The sequence below is a fragment of the Pteropus medius genome, unplaced genomic scaffold (genome assembly GCF_902729225.1).
Source record: "Pteropus medius unplaced genomic scaffold, Ma_sr-lr_union100, whole genome shotgun sequence".
Taxonomy (NCBI): Eukaryota; Metazoa; Chordata; class Mammalia; order Chiroptera; family Pteropodidae; genus Pteropus; species Pteropus medius.
Window position 1 is genome coordinate 9,666,512 of NW_024350926.1, and position 20,472 is coordinate 9,686,983.

Here is a 20,472-nt window from a genome sequence, read left to right on the forward strand (position 1 = left end):
AGTAGTTTAGGAATTAAATATTACTTAGTTATTTTTTTTTTACAAAAGGTTTTCCTTCCATAATGTATAGTATTTATTAAATTGCTTTCTTTTATTATTTTCAAAATTTGGTCCCCAGACTCCTGCATTACTCCCAAACCATTTCAATCCATCCCTGAGACACTTACAAAAGGTTCACGAGTTCAAGATAATTTTCTTAATAACACTAATGCCGTCTGCCCTTTTCACTTATCTGACATTTGCACTCAGGGTGCACAAGCGTGGTGGGCAAACGCTGGCACCTTAAGCAATTCAGTGGCACCAAACTCTACTAGTAACCCCCATATTCTCCACCACACACTCGCAGTTCATAGTTCTTAAATGCAAGATTTACCGAAGATTGTATTTGATGAAACAGTAAAAAAAAATAATAGTTTTGTCAGATATTGACCTTTATGTACAGGTCTTTTTTATTATTATTATTATTAAAATTATTGGGTCGACATTGGTTAATAAAGTCAAATAAGTTTCAGGTGTACAGTTCAACAGTATGTCATACACGTATTGCATTGTGTGTTCGCCACCCAAAGTTACGTTTCCTTCCGTCATCAAATATTTGACTCCTCTTCCCTCTGTCTGCCTCCCCTTCCCCGCTGGTAACCACTAGGCCACTGTCTGTGTCCATGAGTCTCTGTTTGTTTGTCATGTTCATTTGTTGCTTTCAGTTTTATATCCCCCATATGAGTGAAATCATTTGGTTTTCAACTTTTTCTGTCCGACTTATTTTGCTTAGTGTGATATCTCAAGATCTATCCATGTTGTCACAAATGGCAGTATTTCATCTTTTTTCGTGGCTGAGTAATTAATATTCCATTGTAGCCAGTCATCTACCATAGGACACTTTGGTTGCTTCCATGTCCTAGCCACTGTGAATAATGCTACTATGTACATCGGGGTGCATATATCTTTGCTGATAAATGTTTTCAGGTTTTTTGGGTAAACATCCAGAAGAGAGATTGCTGGGTCATATGGTAATTCTATTCTTAGTTCTCTGAGGAACCTCCATAGTGTTTTTCATAGTGGTTGAAGTATAAGTCTTTTTAATACTCTATGTGATGAAATGGGAAGTCTCTGGAGGTGCTTCTGCCATGTACCGACTGCTTGGATCGCGAGCAGAATTAGCCACTTTTTTTTTTTCATGAATCACCAATTTTACTTGAAAGAACAACTGACAGGCAAACTGTGCATTTTCAAACTTGGCTGTTCGGCGGAGATTTTCTCGAAAGTGAACAAAGTGAGCTTGCCACTTCAAAGGAAGCAATATCTAACTGTATCTGTTGCCAATGATAAAATCTGAGCTTTCAAACAAAAATCACAGTTTTTGAAAAGTTATTATCTGCTCCTGTGAACTTGTCAATTTCCTGATTCTTAAAGGCTTTTCTGATGAGATAGGTGGCTTTACTACCAACTGTAATATTGTATAATGAAATATGATAGAATTTGGAAGTTTTGCATAACCCAGTAAACCAATATTTACCAAATGGCCAAAGCTTGATATTAAAAAATAAAAAATGTGCATGGGCAAAAGAGCCATGTAAAGTGGCAGGTATACAATAGATTTTAAAAAAACAGAGTTTGAAAAGCATACTCTTATGGTTTTAGGTTAGACGTTAAAAAATTTTTTAAATCCGCAATTCTCTCAAAGGGCTATAAAAATCCTCCTCGCTTTTCCAACTAAAGAAATCTGTGTGAGGCCAGATTTTCTTCATATACTTCAACTAAAACAACATATTGAGACAGATTGATTGCAGAAGCAGATATGAGAAACCACATGTCTTTTATTAAGCCAGACATTTGCAGAATTAAGCCAGAGAACTGCAAAATGTAAAACAATGCCATTCTTGTCACTATTGTTTTTTTTGCTTTGAAAAATATATTTCATGTCATTAAAAATATTTATGGAAACATGTAATGGTTTATCATTTATATTTTTAAGCCATTAATAAATAAATGTTTGCAGTTTTAATTTCTCATATGTAAATATTGGCAGCTATAACAGAAACAAAAGCTCACTGGCATTCTCAATAATTTTTGAGATTGTAATGAAAATCTGAGACCGAAACACTTCAGAAAAAATAATGTGTAATTTACTGAAGGGTTTTTAACACTTCTCATGGTTTAATAAACTAATGGTTGAGAAGTTATATAATCGGCACTTGTAATAATGGGACAGGAAGAATTTTCCTTCTGTTTTCAACTTAAAATAAATCATAGCATTTATATTAGAGAGAAAGAAGCCTTCCGTGCCTACTGATGGCATTCTCTCCATTCTTTCTTCCAAGTCTGTGAGTCTCATTTCATGTGTCCCCATTTACCGAAGTAAAATTAGCATGCTATCCTGTCACCATTTGGCTCATGACTCAGTGTCACTATAAAAATCATTTTAGCAGCTTCATAGGCCCGACTTCCAGGATACATCTATGTGGAACGCTTCAATTTGTTCAATCTAGGAGACGTAAGTACACACTTTTCCTAGCCTCTTGGAATCTATCTAAATTTGTAAATTCTACTAGAGTAAAACCTGCTGGTGTATTCTCTCAAATAATTTGTGTATGTGATATTTTAAAAGGTAAAGGGAGTGAAAAGGAAAAGACCAACAGGAATCCTGAATCTCAGTTTAGAAAGCCAATGTACAAATGAAGAATTTTGATGATGCCAATATACTCCTTCTCTTGTTAAAAAGTGAGAAAGTGAGACTTTTTCAAGAAGAGGGGAAAGAAAGAGCAAGCTTTTTTCTTAGTCATGGATTTTGATTGGACTTTTAGACACCAATATTTAGAGATTTATGCTTTAAAATTTAATCTACCTTTATATAATACTGTACTTAAGTAATAAAGTCTCTTTTTTTGCTCTCGAATCAGGCTTTAACTATTAGTACAACTGGCTCTTGTATAACCGGATACAAAAAAAAATAACACCATATTATCTTGTTTACATCCAGTATGACCATTTTGCCATACCTAGAAAATTCTTATTATAGCAGCATAAACAGGGAAAGTCTGATGGAAGAATCAAAGCCCACTTTGGTAACATGGTCAGGTTTTATTCTGATTAGTTTATTTTTATAAGGCCAGAGTGTGTGCTAATCTCTACTCGATTAGGCCTCTGCCTGCTGTTAATACCGGAAAGTTTTTTGTTTTGCTTTTTTCTTTTTTTTTTTACTTTTGTCATTGATTAGTGAACATCTATTAGAAATGATCATTTGGCAATAGTTTCCCTAGAATGTTTACACAAAGCTCCCAGTCATTGTACAATGGTATATTTGGTGTGGAAGATACTTTCTGTCTCTGGCAGTCGAAGCACGAAACTGAAGATCTGTATCTACATGTTTCACTGAAAGTAACATAGCCATCATGTGTGTGAAATATCTATTTTTGAGCATCTAATGGGAATTCACTAAAAGAACTATAATCATGGAGGGAGAAAAAAAAACAGTGTTCACAGCATCTATATATTTTGTTTAAAAATGTAATTGTATTCTTCGTTCATGTAGTTTTCTATGTGCCATTTGTCTACTATTGTTCCTTTTTATAGAAAAATAAGTCTATTGCCTGGAGAAAGAAAATGTAATAAAAATGAAATTCTACTTCGACATTAATAACTATTACTATAATAATTATAATGGCTAACATATCTGCATTATCTTAAAGATTTAAGATTGGTGCACATCAATCTAACAAATACACTTCATAAATGCTTAAGCAGAGGAGAAGTTTACAGCAATTCACTCGTCTCATAATCAGCGTTATCTTTCACTCAATCCAGCAGGAAGATATATATACACACGCATTTTAAAGGTGAACACAATGTGCGTTTACATCTTCCGTAACCCCGTTTCTTCTCCCATGTGCTCGTTACTTAGGAATACACTAAGTGAAAATTCAAATTAAGTTGCTGGCTTCCCTCTTATAAGTAGAATTACCACCAGTGTCTTTTAACGTTCCTAGATATACATATCATAACGGAGTGTACCTTCTTTTAATTCATACCCTCTCATGGAAAATATCACCACTTTTTTCTATAGCATTCCTGATATTTCAAATCTCCTTAAAACTATTACCAGAACAGTGAAGTAGATGGAAACCCCACATGCACATGCATTACTATGACAGTCTACATAAAAAATGATAATGGCAGAAAGCAAGGACCTTTATTGAAAAATATAATGCTTGGTACACAAAACCTACAGACCTGGGTTGGAGTCATAGTTCTGTGTATTATTTAGCATCCCTGAGACTTATTTTCTTTACCTGAAAATGAGCATATTTTTGCCTACTTCACAGCATTGCTATTAGATGAGAAATATTATCAGTTGTGCTTTTTTTTAAAGCCTATTTTTAAAAAGCCATAAAGAGACTAAGAGTGAAAGACAATCACAGTGATTGTGAAAGGAGCTTATTCTGGTAATTCCACATCCCCTTAAACTTTTGAGACACATATTTGCTAGATTGATGTTCATATCTAATTCTAAATTGTTAAAGTAACCTAGATATTAAATACCGTGTTGGTTAATGTTGGCGAAGTAGGTAAGAAAATATATTTATAACTACTAGCACTGAATTATTCTAAGGTCAAATGCTTATTCAGACTTGTAAATTACTCATAGACAGGCAACAGTAAATTTATATCTTGTAGAACACAGGATTATTGCTGAGTTTTTCCATGATTTGGAAGGAACACACTTCTGCTGCTTTAGCTTTAACTCGCTCTCAAACCTGGTATGCTGCAGAGTAATGCAGTGTCTTCCATAGCTTCGCTGCTGGCACATCTGTTCAAATCTGTTATTCCGCCAGGAACGCGTCCCCTAACGGACTCGCTCGTTGACATGGATTTAGCCCTCAGCATTCTGTTAGCTGCCATCTCCTCTCTGTCTTCTTTTCCCTCTGTCTTCAGCTGGCACTTTCAAGAGCTTTGATTTGTGCCTATAGAGGGCACTTACATTCTAAATGGCATATGGCTACCTCTCCTTCTAGACAGATGACAGCTCTTACAAGACAGGAACTGCATTTTGTTAACGCTTTAATGACATACAGTTCCTGGTAGAGTCCTTCACTCCTAGTTGGTGCTAAATAAAAATATGGTGAAGAGAACTGAACAATGATGAAGAAATATATTAATCACCCTTCATCAGTAGCCCCAGAGAACTTCTATATTTCCTAATTATACCAAATTACCAAGTCCTAAAAATCCAGAAGATTTTACAGGTGAAGAATCTGAGGACCAGAGAGTTCAAGTGATTTGTCCATCTTCATGTAATTTATTAATTGCCTGGAACAAAGGTTTACACAGTTCTAGGCTGCTTTTTTTGCTTATGAGTGACATCAAATAAAAATCAACAGGATGTAGGCAAGTGATTAGACACAGAGAGAGAAATGAGTAAAAATGCTCCAACATGGTGTTCTCTATTCGTGTGTTTTGCTGTGGTCTCATTTTGCCTTATTGAATTTGAAATGCATGTGCAAAACTGAAAGAAGAGAAATCTGAAAAATACAAAGATCAGATAGGATGCAACCAGGTTAGTAAGGTGTCATGCACGCTAAGAAAGAAACAGCTATTGTTTTGTTTTGTTTTGTTTTGTTTTGTTTTGCTTTGTTTTATCAGCACCGACGCGCCATGTGCCAAACATTGTGTTAGACTCTTTAGATACATAATCCAAATAAATTCTCATAGCTATCTTGAGAACTAAGCAGATTTATCACAATTTATAATTGAAGAACTGAGTACAGAGCAATTGGATACAGCACAGCAAGCAAATGAAAGTCTAGTTTCAAGTACAGATGAGTCTGACTCGTATAATAATAAGCTTGCTCTAGAACTTGCTGAGTGTGCTAGGAGAGAGTTTCAAGGAGAAAGCAGCTGGCTGGGTCATGCACTGTAGAGAGCTCAAACGAGGTGGACACTCACGAGAACCTTCCACATCAAGCTGTTACTTAATGTTAATACAGATCATTGTGGTGATCGGTAAGAAAGTAAACTCCATAAAACATACGATATAAAAGACAAGGAAATATAAAAATTCTAAAGGTTTGTTCAAAGAAATTGAAAATTAACATAGCCAAACCCTTCTGAGAAGTTTAATGAAGAGATCAGTCACTGCGAAGGTGAATGAAGGTTGAAGAAAGGATATTTGTTCAAATTGTTCATTTATTCTTTTTTAGTAAAAGAAGACTTGAATGTGCTTTTAAACTTAAGGGGGAAATCCAGAGGAGAAAGAAGACTCATTTATTGGGGGAAAAAATGGATGGACCAAGGTCTTGTAGGGGGAGGTGACAAAGACTCGCCAGCATACCTCTGAAAAAAAAAAAAAAAAAAGGCGTTGTATCAGAAAAGAAAGAATAGTGATTCACAGACAAATGTGTTGGAGAGAGAAAGAACTTTAAGAAAACTCGCAGCAGATGTCTTATATCTTCTCAGAAAAGGAAGATGCAAAGTCATCTCTTAAGGCTGGTAGTGTCTGGTTCTGGGGCCGGAAAGGGTTTGGATCCCTCCCACAGAGAAAAGCACAAGGAAGAGTCAGCTGGAGGTGAACAAAAGAATTTCCCAATGACGTGGAGTGTATACTAATAATAGTGTCAAAACTTTCCAGTTGAGCCAATTGGCACAATTTTGTGGCTTTTTCTGGAAACACTTGGTCACCCAGTAATGAGATCAGAGAAAGTACGCCACGGTTTCTTCCCAGGTGAGGCTTAAGAAGGTCGAGGTGACAGGAGATCACAGAGACTTCTTAATTTTAATTAGAAGCTACGTGAAATAGTGGGCAATCGATCCAGACCAGAACCAGAGAACACTAAAATGAAAAAGGTTAAGAGAATTAAAGATAGGACCAGTATGAAGAACAGACCCATTCAGAGTAGGAGGAAAGGAAGAAGAATAGGTGGTTATGGCCATAGAAAGGAATTTCCAAGTTCAAGATTTTAGAAATGAGGTAGTTTTGAACGACCGTCGTTTCTACACCTTCACGAGACGCGCCCGTGTCATCTAGCTGTCCCACTTTACTACCAGAAAACAGGAGACCGGGAGGTCAGTATTTTCCGAAAGACAATCCGTGGCAGATGCAGTGGCAGAGCCAGGACTAAACCCAGCATCTTTCGAGGAGCACTTTGAAATTTTAAATAAAATGATAATGACCATTCAATCCTATTCCCGTAAAAAGGAATGATAGACCCAGTCGAGTGAATGGAAACCAGCGTCATCCACGATATGGCCACAAGAAAGCATGCAGCATATCTACGCTTCCTACTTCAAAACTTGTATTATGCCTTTTCCTCCCTCTTCCCTGTTTCAGCTTCCTCTTAAAGAAGAGAGGACATGAAAAGTTTCTCCATATTGCATGAACAGCTCCCTGGCCAAGAGGCATTGGGAGAAGTATGAAGCCTAAAGGAATGGGCTACTGGCTGCCATGCTAAATTACACTGTAAATGGCATCACGTTATTTCAGAGTGTCCGTGATGATGTATGGATTCCACCAGTTTACCTCCCTCTCTAGTTCTTATATTTGGCAACGGTCCTTTGTTTTGATAATTGGAATGAGTTTTTAATCTTAAACCATAGCAAAATGTAATTGGAATGTTTAGGAATAGGAGGGAAATTATGTTATTTTAAAGTTCTGTTTAAACGAATTAATGCAACAGAAATTCATCGTTTCATACCTTAGTGTTCATCTCTCTTTTGACCTTTGGGGAAGGATATAAATTTAAACATAGAAAAAGAAATTAAAGATGTGCATTTGGTAAAAAATTTTAAAAATAAAATAAAATAAAGAAAAAATAAATAAAATAATTTTAAAAGTTAAAATTTTTTTTTAATTTTAGAAAATAAAAAATAATTTTAAAAAGATTTGCATTTGGCATTCTTTTGTTAATATACATGTCTCACATTTTACCCTGAAAATATTTTTCTTCATTATGTCTTTAATTAAGTATGTGTGTCGCCAAGTTTTAGGAAACGCACTTTCATTGACTCCTTTGTACATTGAAATTTTATTGCAAGGATTGAGTCCAAAAAGATTGTTATCCTTCTCAAGCATGGCTTAGCAAAGGGGCCACAAGGGAGCTTCTCTCCCAGACTGGGAGCAGCATCTGATCATTGACACTGTTTAGATGGTGTATGGTGACGATAAAAAGCACACTGGATTTTGGTCAACTTCGTTATTGCTCTTGGACTTTTGGCACACGGGGCACTGGCTTACTTCTTCCCCTAGGCTGGCCACTTCCGCCCCACCCCCCACACCTTGGTGTGCTACTGATCTCCAAGTCCTCCTCTCTGGAGTGAAGAATGACTAAAATGGTATAAAAGAAGAATTTTATAATCCAAACCAAGTGCTCACAGACTATCGCACGCAGGTCACATATGCCTATTTTTGGGCATATAGTCCGTTTGCTGTTTGTTTAACAAATTGGCTTCGACAGCTTTTGCACACCAAAACCACAGAGATGAGTAGTTGGGACACAGGCCATATGTCCCTCAAAGCCAAAAATATTTACTATCAGGCCCTTAACAAAAAAAGGTCTCTGACCCTTGATCAAGAGTCAAAGTGTGCTTGCTTTGTGGACATGTAAGCAAGACAATCATTTCACATTCATACTGTAGGCCAGGAATTTAACAAGCATCTTTGATACGTGTTTACCACTGACCAACCTATATTTACCTATTAATTTTTCTCTGTTTTTTAGTCCCTGCTATGTGGATATTTGTTAGCAATGACTGATGTGGAAACTACATATGCAGATTTTATTGCATCGGGAAGAACGGGTAGAAGAAATGCAATACATGACATCCTGGTTTCCTCTGCGAGTGGCAACAGCAATGAATTAGCCCTGAAATTAGCAGGTCTTGATATCAACAAGACAGGTGAGCTGGCACACATCTCTCTATGAACACGGGATGATCTGTACCATTTCATCGAGCAGGATTAAGGCATGAAAAAAGCACTTTCAAAAGTAATGTAACAGAATTATCAACAGTCCAAGGCAAGATAGAAGGAAGGAACTAATCTCTTAATCAATCACTCCCACTCATTTTCAATAACTTCTTCTTACAGGGTTTCCCACTCAAATGCCATACAGTATTGACAGCTGTAAAAATGACAAACAAAATATCACTAGCTGAGAATTGTGAGGGGCGTCCTTTTTAATCTCCATGTTTCAGCTTCTTTTTGGTTTACACTCAATGATGTTCCTGCCCTGTGTTTACCTTGACTTATCAACGATCATCCGTTTAGCTATGGCTCTGTGTTTGCTATATTATGCTAAGGCCTGGGAAGTGTCCCCAGAAAGTCCCTAGAAAAGTCACTGACAAAGTCTCAAGCCCCATGGGAGTCGAATTCTTCATCTTGTATGTACGCAATTACTTTCATCCTTAAATACTCGACTCTCTTGCATCTTCCCTAATCTGACTTCATGCCTCTGGTTATCAAGATCGTCTCCTAGTCATCAAGTTCTTGTTGTATCTGCACATCTTAGGCAGAGCCACCTGCACATCTTGGGAGCCTCTCCATTGTTCTAATGATGAAAGCGGCGTATGGAAACGATACATAACGCCTGGCCGTACCCTCGGAACCCCTTTAGAACAGACTCTTTTTTTTTTTATCATAGAACTACTTTCAATTTCCGTAAAGTATGGCGAGTTGTTTTGTGTACAGTTGTTAAGAGTAAAGGAGAAATCGCCTTTCAACATTTCCATCTGAAGAAGGGACCGGCCCATTTACCGCTAACCATTTGAATCACGGTAACAAGCTCTTAGCAAAGACTGTCATAATTTCATTACTGCAACACCTTCAGATATTTTGTCCACTAAGCAGTACTGGCTGCTTCGTAATGAACCAACACATGCAAACATATGAATCTTTGAATCAAGGACTGCCCACAGCTTGCACTCAGGTAGAATGACCGAATATGGAGAGAAAGCACTGTTTAATCTCAGTGTTTGCCAGGTCACTGGCTGAGATTGCTGAAGAGGACACAGTTGTGAGCGTGGTTTAGCTGGAGTCGTGCTTACATTCGCTAGGCTGTCACTGTCGTGTACCAGCGGACTGACCAGCTGCCATGTGCCCTTTCATCTTCCACTGTTGCTTTTCATCTAAACGAATTAAACCTCTGAGAAAGCAGATGAATTATCACAAAATCCTTAAAATGAGACAGTTAGGAATGAAGAGGCAAACTTGCTCTCCACTTCCAATTTCGGCCTAAAGACACTCGTGATTTCTGCAACCTGTGAAACTATATATAAGTGCCGTGGCCTGGGCATGAGATTTCCTACTTATTTATCAAAAGCACAGATGATCAGTAACCCCTGTGAAAATGCAGTTATTATTTTGTTTTTGAGTCATGCTGGCCCAAGTTCACAGAACAAGAATTAAGCAGCCCTTGAAACATTTAAACTATTTTCTTGATGGGTAATTAATTACCGAGAAAATACACTTGTTTCTATGAAGAGTTCAGATTTCTGGATTATTTCTTAAATTTCCAATGCAATATCCTGAGAGCGGGTAAATATAAGTAATGGTTTTTATTTCGCCTTTATCCTTGTTTCGTCGTCTCTTACAGAGGGTGAAGAAGATGCACAGCGAAATTCGACGGAACAAAGCGGAGAAGCTCAGGGGGAAGCAGCGAAATCCGACAGCTAACACCCCGTTCTGATCTTCATCAGCACCTGACGATGTCTCACACCTCCAGGCCTGGCTGGAACGCACTGGTCTCCAGGAGCGAGAAGGGGAAAAAGAAAATGGCTGTGTCGCATCGCAGGAGCCTGCTCACTGTCGTGTTAAAAGAGGGGGCAGAGGCTGTGGCTGCAGGCAGACTTTTCTCTACCTCTGTCATTAGCAATGGCTGAAATCATGTGGCCTGTGTTCGGATGTCATTTTTGTATGGATCTTTTCACTTGACCATATGATGAAATGCTTGTAGAGTGTAGCACTGACCTAGGTGATGATTCTTCCTGTAGCATCTGGCCCCTCACGATGTCAGAGGATTTAATTGTGTCTAATTGCAAAGGGTTGGTTGAACCCCGGAGTTTAAAGAACTCTGGCCCAAGTATTCACCCAGTAAGAGAACCATCCAGAAAGCACTGTTTTTAGCATTATGTATCTGTGTGTTCCCGCTGTGTGATTTACACTGTTTTGTATTGTACAGTATAGGCGCTCAGCACTGCCCCTTCTGATTGCTCATGAAAAACAAAATTAATGTACATTACTGTGAATTTTTATACCACTCATTTTTAAAAGGGCTGCCTTTTTTTCTTCTCCATAGTGTGGTGGTGTACACAGGATAGAACACCTTTTTTTTTTTTTTTTAACTTAATCTTTCCCCTCCATTCACTGCTGATGAATCGATTAAGCCTGAGAGATTCGTCGAGTCTCCTTTGCTTTTATTATACAGGCCTTTGAAAATATCCGTCAATGTGAATATTACCCGAATTCAGTGTGTCTGCCGTCTGCACAGACCAGAATTCAACCTACAAATTTTACTTTATTCCCAACGGGAGAACTTTTCCCAACTAATATTTTTCTTTTTAATTGTGAGCATTTGAGAGAATGGGAAAGGTGGGAAAGAGAAGCCGAGATGACACTAACAACCAGAAACGTTTTGTTCTTTCGGAATCAAATTTCCCACAATGCCGTATGCTACTATTTACATGTTGAGGGCAGCTGGTCTCCAGGGCGCTGAGAAAGATGGAGAAATGGATCTCCTTGCCATCATGTGGACACCAATCACAAAAGTGAAGCCCTCGTGTTGTGTTTTTCATGTCTTTTTTCAGCCCGATCAGATTCAAATGTTATGATACACTTTTTAATGTTTGTAAACTTTTACTAATAATTAGTGTGAACTGCATTCGGATACAGTAATGATCATCATTAGAAGCTAACAAAACCCGCAGTAATGCTGCGGGCGGCCTCAGCTGTGTTTTGGCATCGTGGTTCTTATCTGGAAAGTTTCTGTGAGCTGTGTGATAACCTTGGGTCGGTATTATGAACGCAGTTATCAGTGGTAATAAATCAGGAACCAGTACCAGGCCGACGGCTCATGAATTACTGGACAAATAGCAGACAGTGGGAAGACCTGTTACCATAAAGAGCCCACTTAACTCCTCCAGGGCTCAGGTACAGACCCATGTGAACTAGGTTAATCAGCATCTCAGCAGGTGACCGATCTGGACCTACCAGCAACCCAGGCCTCCTTGGTACTTGCATACAGGGTGAAGGTAAGTCTACCCTCATCTCCCTTCACACTACTTTTTGGATGAGCGGGATGAGGGCATGGACACTGTCTGGTCCTCAGTCACTTATAACTAGGAAAAAATGTGAATAGTGTGAGTCTCTCAAAAAATAGAAAGAGGAAAAATTAAGTCCTAGAGCGCTTCCTTCTAGCTAAACCGTTAGGGTCCAAAACATCCAGTTAAAATTCAATAGACTTACGAGTGGGGAAAGCGGTTCCCAAGGCTGTTGTAGACAATCTCTGCTAGTCCACTTAAAACGTCTCACCCATAAAATCGCCTTTTCAATCCTCGTTTACTATGCTCATAGCTTTCTTGTGAATCTAGCTTAAGTCCCCTTCGTCCTTAGAATTGTGGAATTCCAAACTGATCTCACGTGGTTTTGTGAAGTTTAGGACTAGTGCTGAGTATATGTGGAGGGTTTATATTCCTATGTGATATACTGTGATTAATGCATGTGACGTCATGCTTGTCTCCGAATATATAAATAGTGCTAAACTGCGAAGTCATAAGGAGCTTTTGAATTATTTTGACCTCTTACTGCTACTTCGTCTGCTATATTCAAACCCAGAGGCATTCCCGAGCTCAAAGATAAAAATCTACTTCCCAAAACATCTACTTTACAGATGTTGCTCAGTGCAAGTTCACAGTATCTTCCAAATTTTATTGTAGGCTCTTTTACTTGCAAGTCAATGATATACATAGAATCGAATGATTAACGAGAGAAGGAAAGCGTAGAAAACGAAGGCATCGTTTTGGTGATACCTGCTGAATGTCTATGAACTAACGGACCTTATACAAATCACTGCCCAGCACATATGTCCCCATTTAATCCTCAAACAACTCAATTAAAGTAATGTTATCCCATTTCACAGATTAGGAAATTGAGGCTCAGTGAGGTATAACTTCTCTGAGCTTAAAAAGATAATGAACGATGAAAGAAAGATTCGAACCTGTCTATCTCCAAGGAGATTTCTACAGCACATGCCATGTAACTAAAGTCAATCACAGGACGTGTACCTGGAAGGGAGCATTTAGAGATGGACAGGTTCAGCCTCCATATTTTAGAGAGAGAAGCTGAGTCCCAGCAGGAGAACTGTGCTCTGCAAGGCTACCTGCACGAGCAAGGACACAGACGCGTCTAGGTCACCGAAGGTGCACTTTCAAAAAACACAGAAGTTCAATTCGGATTTACTTTTCGTGTGATACTTCCCAAACGGTATTTTTCTGGCATGTAGTCTACAAAGTTAGCATGGTGCAGTTTTTGATGCCCCAAGCTACCCCGTTTTATTTAACAAGAAATATGACGATTTCACTTTTTCCACTCGTTTGCAAACAAGTGTGAACTTATCAAATTTACCTTTTATCAGTTGTAAGCATCCTATGCTAATGTGTTGTTAAAATAAATTCACAGAATCTTTTTTCCCCAGTAGATAACAGGCCGCCTTCAATTTCACGCACTGCCCCCAGAGCTGCACACTGTAAATGCCCTGAACGTGACCTTACCCAGACCCGGTGGAAATGCAGCTTTTTAGAAGGTGGATGATATTGCTGTTTCTCTTCAGAGAAGCAATGATGGGTAATGAAACATAACTGCCTGAGGGCAGCAGAGCTTCTGAGTGAAGCCCATAGTAAGAGGGAGGAAATGTATAGCCATCAAGCGAAATCAAGAAAGGATCTATGATCTATGATGTCTTAATGGGCCCTAAATTGTTCTCTGATTAAGAGTGGCAGTCTCTGAAGTCATTTGTGAGCTTGTATGACTTTTGTATTTAGCAATGTTGCATGCTCACATAATTGATATTAAAAGAAATACATTTTTCTGAAATGTACACAGTCTACTAAGAGTATTTATTGAACACATACTACGTACTTGGTACTCCGGACAGTTCTACGGGTAACGATGGAGAAACCCCAAGCCTCAGGCGTCCTGGGCGACATACCCAGCGTCTGGCCTCACCCTTTCCCAGCCTTTACTCCCATTACATTCCCCTCCGTTGCACCCTGGGCTTCATGTCTACCACAGCCAACTCTCGCGTCTCACACCAAAGCCCCAGTATCACTCCCATGGTTTCTAGTTGCTCGTCGTGCAGGACAGTGATCTAATACCAGAAGAAAGACAGGTGTTTATCAGGATCTCCCGAAAGTTTTTTACAACACTCCCTCCGCCACCCGTGCACACACAGATACGTTCCCACACCAACACTTGCCCTTGAAAGTACTCCCATGAGACTTCCATGTCTCTTTTTCCTTGCCCCCTCATCCCCAGAGACTTGAGAACCAGAGATCTAGAAGTACGAGGCTTCCAGACGCACCTGCCCTGTTCACTCCACCAAAAAGTTTTAAAATGACTCAAAAAAAAAAAAAAAAGTGCTCGCAGACACCCAGGGTTTTACCACATTAGGGTAACATCTTGGAGTAGAGGAGCAAAGAGAGTTGAACTTCTCTTATCTTGGGGCGGCTCTCTTTGCATCGTATTATTTTTATCAGACGCAGGCAGTGAAGTTCAAGCAGAGACTAAGGTGGGAGTCTGAGACAGTGAGCATCACACAGCACTCAGCCTGAGTCCAGGGAAGGTCTTAGGCCACAGCGGCAGAAGAGGATTGTGGATCTTTAAGTTCATCTTACTCGAGTGACCGGATAAAGCACGAGGGCTGCGGGACGACCCGCGAGCCAGCGCGACAAGCTTGCGTTACCTCTAGTGCCTCTCTCCCTCTAGCTTTTGCATCTTTCTAGTCCAGGATAAGGGGATTTGGCATCTCTCATCGTTAAGTCAAAATTAACAAAACGATTTGACTATAACCCGCCAGCTTTCTAATCGGCACCAGTCTACCTTCTGATCATTTCAAGATGGGTATTTCCTCAGCCACCCACCTCCCCGTCTGGAATTCATTGTTAATCTCTCTCCTCATTGCTCTCACGTTCCTTCCTTTCTTGTCTTCCTGCCATCTCTGCCCAGTGAAAATCAGTCAGCCCATCTCCCTTCTCGGTAACTGTCTCGGATGGGTTTATAAAGTTTACAACGATGCTTATTCATCGTTCGCAACCTCATTTCAGACTTAAGAGCTGCACAGCTCTCTTTTTTCATGTCTCTGGGGACGGAGGAAGCTTCCTGCTTCCTGTCGAACATTTATTCCTTCATCTGAGGTTTTAAAACCATTTTATTTCTGACTTTAACAGAAGGCCTGTTAACTAACCTTTCTCTCTACCAATTTTACCCTTCTCCACCAATGTGCTCAAGTTCTCAAGTTCCCCTCTTTCCTTCGCTACTGATGCTTCTCGAAATAGTAATCTATGCTCCCTGGTTTCATGCTTCTCCGCTTTATTCCTTATCCTTCTGCATTCTGACTTCCAATTAAATTTCTCATTGCAAACAACATCTTCAGTAGCTCCCAGACCATCAGTAATTGTCACTGAGGCCCCGGCCAACACGGGAATTAAACAGTGATGATGTTACAGAGGACTCAAGCTTCACCTAAAATCAAAGTCAATGGTTTTACCATTTTAATTGATATGAGAGTGACAAGTACGACTGAATAATAAAGACTTTTTAAGGAAGGAATCTACATATCCCAAGAAAAAGGTCAGTTTCGTCCTTCAAGTTCACATCTTCCATCACGTAGAGATGCGTCACATTCTCTCCATATCTGTTTGATACGTGCTCAGATCCTACAGTGCTCATGGGGGTGCCTGTCATGTATACAGGCTCTTACCTGGAGCCTGGACATCTACAGACGGGCATGGTTATCTTGAGGTGCTTTAGAGTCCTGCATTCCATTTTACCCTGGGATGACTTCCGGTGATAGCCCTAGTTCCTCTCAACAATAGCCATGTACTAGCAAAAACATTCAACTTTTTCGTACCTAGTCCCACTCCAGCTCTCTGAATTAGACCTAAACAGATATATCAATCCCAATGCCAAATATAAGGGATATTTACGTGTGTCTTATTAGCCTACCCAATGTATGACATTTAATCCTGTTCACCATGGAATATTTTTTGATGCTATTTGCCTTCCTTTTTCCCCCAGATTTTTAAAAAACTAATTAGTTCTTTTCTCTCTAGCAATTTCTCGCATTCTTTAACTAGTTCTTCCTTTTACACCTCCCCAGTAAATGCTGCGATTCCCTGGGATTCCATCCTCTCTACTCCCTCTAGTCCCGCCTGTAAGATGACCTCTCCCGCTCCGACGTCATAAACCCATGTCCACAGCCCAGAGATCGTTCCTGATCACCCGACCTGCTGGATAGACCAACATGAGTTCCCCAAAAGCATCTTAAAAGTTAACATTCCAACGCTGACTCTAGTTCATGACACATTCTTGAACCTGCTTTTCTTCATGTGCTATAGATCTCATATAACGATAGTGCTGGCTTCTCAGCAACCTTCAATCGAAATTCTTAGAGTTGTCTTAACTCTTCTCTCTCTAATTGGTTTTTCGGTCCATCGGTGCTAATTCTTAACTACTTCTGAAAATGGCCCGCTTCTTTTTGTCTGCACTTCAGCCCTTTAAAGCATCACGTATCTAATGTAATACAATGGCCCGCTCACCAGGACCCACCTCGGCTGGTCCTGAAATGTACACAGATTCTCCCGATTCTGGGGGAGAAATGTCATTCAACAAGAAAGATCATGGAAAGGGATACACTGGAACAATTTCTTCAAGTATTATTTCATTGAAGAAAGAGAAATCAGTTACCATCCACCTTGCAACCAGATGTGTCCTTCTAATGCATACGTCTGATGGTTTCACTCTAATTTAAAACATCCTACAATTTAGCCAGGCAAAATTTTTTGATGTAAGTGCTACATTTCATTTTTACATAACTTCTTGCTCTGTGTTAGCTATTTTCCTGTTCCTAAGATGTTCTTGGTCACGGCTGTTCGCAAATTCTCTCGATTCTTTCAGACTGTTCTCTCTTACCCTTTTCTTTACAGCTTTTTGAGCTGCACCCCCATTTGCAAGCCCCTCCCTAGGAAACCGGCTGCTTGATACTCCTTGCTCCCCTCACACTTGATCTTCAAACTTATCTCACTAGATCACAGTGATTTGTTGACAGGTGTGTCTTTCCAGCTAGAATATGAGCTCTTCGAGAGATGCAGCCTCCTGTATTCATTTTTGTATCTTCCTTGTCTATTAATACTCAATAAGCATTTGTAAATGAATGTCTGCCCTCCTGACGTTCACAATAGCTAAGAGACAGAGTTTACACACAAGTTGATTAGGGGAAAATGTAATTCAGAGGTAAAGTTGATGGTTGAAAACAGTAAAGGCTGCATAGTATTGCACGACAGACAATAACTTGATTTCTATCCCTTTTTTTCTAGTTTATGCAATACAGTCACTATTTTTAAATGATTCTCAAACTATATGCTGCACACACACACACAGAGACACACAAAGATCTGATAAGGCCTAACAGGGATGAGATGTCAGATAAAATCATGTAAAAATAAATAAACAAATCAAAGTAAGCAGTCTGGCTAAAAAGTGACTCTACTAAAGGTATTTCTTAGCATCCTGTCGTACAAATTCCATTCAGCCTGCTGGAATTGAGAGTGGCCATAGAAGGAAGTTGTAGTCATAGAAAAAAATGGGAACATAATACAAAGGGACCAAGAAACACAATCTTATAGACTTAAGAAAGAAAAGAGACTGATACATATGTATAAAACTTTCAAGTCTTTTTTTCCTCAATATTGTATCTTCGAAAAAAAAACACACAGAAAAATAGCAGTAATCTAAATAACACAGGAACTCTGACAGGACTAAAGAAGTATTATGTACATTTTGAGTCTCAAACTAAGAAATAATAATGGCCAAGCTAATGATGTAAGGTTACTCCTAATAGAGCACGTTCGCAAGTGGCCGCTGTGATTCATCGTACACACTCCACCTGCGTAGGACGGTGTGACTGATGACTATCCTGTTGAATTTTTAAGCTTTCTTTCATCCCACGCATTCTTTGGAATCTATAAAACAATACGCAACCATAAATTTTAAGGGCAAAAAGTTATGTAAAAATAGCTATAGCGATGGAAGGACAACTTAAACAGAACCGGCCTTCCCAGATAGCCTTAAATAAAATCCAGGAAATCGTCACATCGATTTAGGAAATATTTATTGAGTATTCAGTAAGCTTAAGTCTCTGTATTAGGTGCAGTAAAAGGTGAAATTTAAAAAAAAAAAAAAGGACCACAGAAATCTTTGACCAATAAAAACTAAAATATGCGACAGTGAACACCGTTTTTTTTTCTATCAGTATTCCCAGACTTTCTGTGTCACCACACCATCCTTTATTATGAGGAATTTTTCTTTAATTTTAGAGTTAATGAGAATTTACTTTTGACTCAGCTGCTTCTCAGGCCTTTGTAACACAAAATTGGGAGAAGAGATGTAGACACGGGTTGGAGTGATGAGAGCATTTCCTTTTCCATGAAGAATCAGTACCAGAGTTCATCTTCGTGAGGGATAAATCAGGTAAGGGTTCAAGCAGACAAAAAAAAAAAAATTTTTTTCAGGCTAACATGTTTAAGTAAATTTGCATAATAAAGTGCCAATAATTAGAGGGAGGTTTAGAAAACTTCTAAGAAAGTTTGGGAAGGATGACAACTAGGAGGTTTCAGTAGAAAAATCAAAGAAAACTGGGAAAGTGAGAAAAGAGTATTTTTACAGGTCATGAAGTTGACCTTTCATATTCTTAAAGAGAAATACATCTATATAGCAAATATTTTTCAATTATTTATGGTTTTTAGATGAGACTTTTTTGAATGTGCTCTCCACGAAGACAAGGTCACAAGAGACCATAGGGTTTACTGAAGTATACTCACTTAAATAGCGATGGTAAGTCAAGTGCATACGTACACATAATAAATATACGAAGATGACGAGCAACACTAGAAGGACATGGACCATCCCCTGCCAATTCTGGGGGAGAGATGTCATTCAACAAGAAAGATCATGGAAAAGGAGACACTGGAACCATTTCTTCAAGTATTATTTCATTGAAGAAAGAGCATTCTGCATAGAAAAAAAGGACACAAACAGAGGTAGACAGGTAGAAAAACATGGGGTTGTATATTTTTTGAACAATCCATGTTGGGTAGAGCACAGCGTGTAAGCGTTAAGTCCAAGGAGATCTGCTGGGCCAGGTGGAAGAGAGAAATCCGAGACCCTAAGCAGGAGGACCCGGAAGTAACGGAAGCTGACACAAGTCACCGAGGACGCCAGGGTGTGCCTGACAGCCCAGCAGCAGCTGGCAGAGCAGCTCCAAGGGATCAGTCACAGGGAAGAGTGCGGGATGGGTCCCAGGCACGAAGTCACAGGTGGGCACACAGGTGGGGCCCCTGCCGAGGGGCCTAACGTAAAAACGGAGGCACTCTGAAAGTGAGGGTTAAGTGTTTGAAGGCAGGCTCAGGGCTTCTAGATGAAAGGAGACACGAGGACTTACTCCAAGGTTAAGAAACCAGCAGCTGAAAAAGCCACATGTCACAGGGAAAGTGAGAAGCAGCGGACAGGAGCCCAACGAGGTGCAGAAAGGACCCGCCTGGCAGAGCAGCTGCCGCTGTCCTTTACCAGTGCCTTCTGCTCAGGCCTCGATGTCCTCGCAGTTTTTAAAGGCACCAGATGTCTCTGCTGACAACATGTGATGCAAGGATAAAAAAAGATCTTTTTATATAGCATCACAGAAAGGGGTAGAAGACTCCTTGATCTTTGCTCAGGGTGATAAAACCAGGGTCTGAGCACATATCGGATGCTTGATGAAATTATCTCCGTTTCCTACAATCGTTATGAAATGAGTATACTTATCTCCTAATAAATGACCAAGTGAAGGCTCAGTGAGCTCAAGTCACTTGTCCAAGACCATGCAATTTGCAGTTGCAAAGCCAGAACCGAAAACGACGTCCATCTTCTCTGATGACAATTCCCAAGCTCTTTCAACGACACCAGAACTGTCCAACAGGACAATAATACGAGCCAGTCATCTACTTGTATGTTTTCTAGTAGCCGCATTAAAAGAAAAATACAGTAGTAAAATAACCCTATGTATAATATTGCCATTTAATATCCAATCAATATAAAAATGTAAACATTTGGGGGGCTATCAATTCTTCAAAATCCATTATCTATTTTATATATGCTTCTCAATTCAGACTAGCTACATTTCAAGTGCTCTGGTTACTCATATTGCCCATCACGAAACTATACGTCCTGTTCTTCTT

General features: G+C 39.4%; 1 protein-coding gene across 2 annotated transcripts in view; it reads left to right on the forward strand.

The window, feature by feature from the left end:
- The window catches only part of PKIA (cAMP-dependent protein kinase inhibitor alpha), a 51,762-nt gene extending 39,004 nt beyond the window's left edge, over positions 1 to 12,758 (forward strand). For both annotated transcript variants that reach the window (XM_039841913.1, XM_039841914.1), the window contains 2 exons: positions 8,712 to 8,889; positions 10,584 to 12,758. In XM_039841913.1, the coding sequence (XP_039697847.1) occupies positions 8,739 to 8,889; positions 10,584 to 10,663 (231 nt within the window). In that variant the 5' untranslated portion in view covers positions 8,712 to 8,738 and the 3' untranslated portion in view covers positions 10,664 to 12,758. The remainder of the gene's footprint in view (positions 1 to 8,711; positions 8,890 to 10,583) is intronic.
- Positions 12,759 to 20,472: the final 7,714 nt, after the last annotated feature.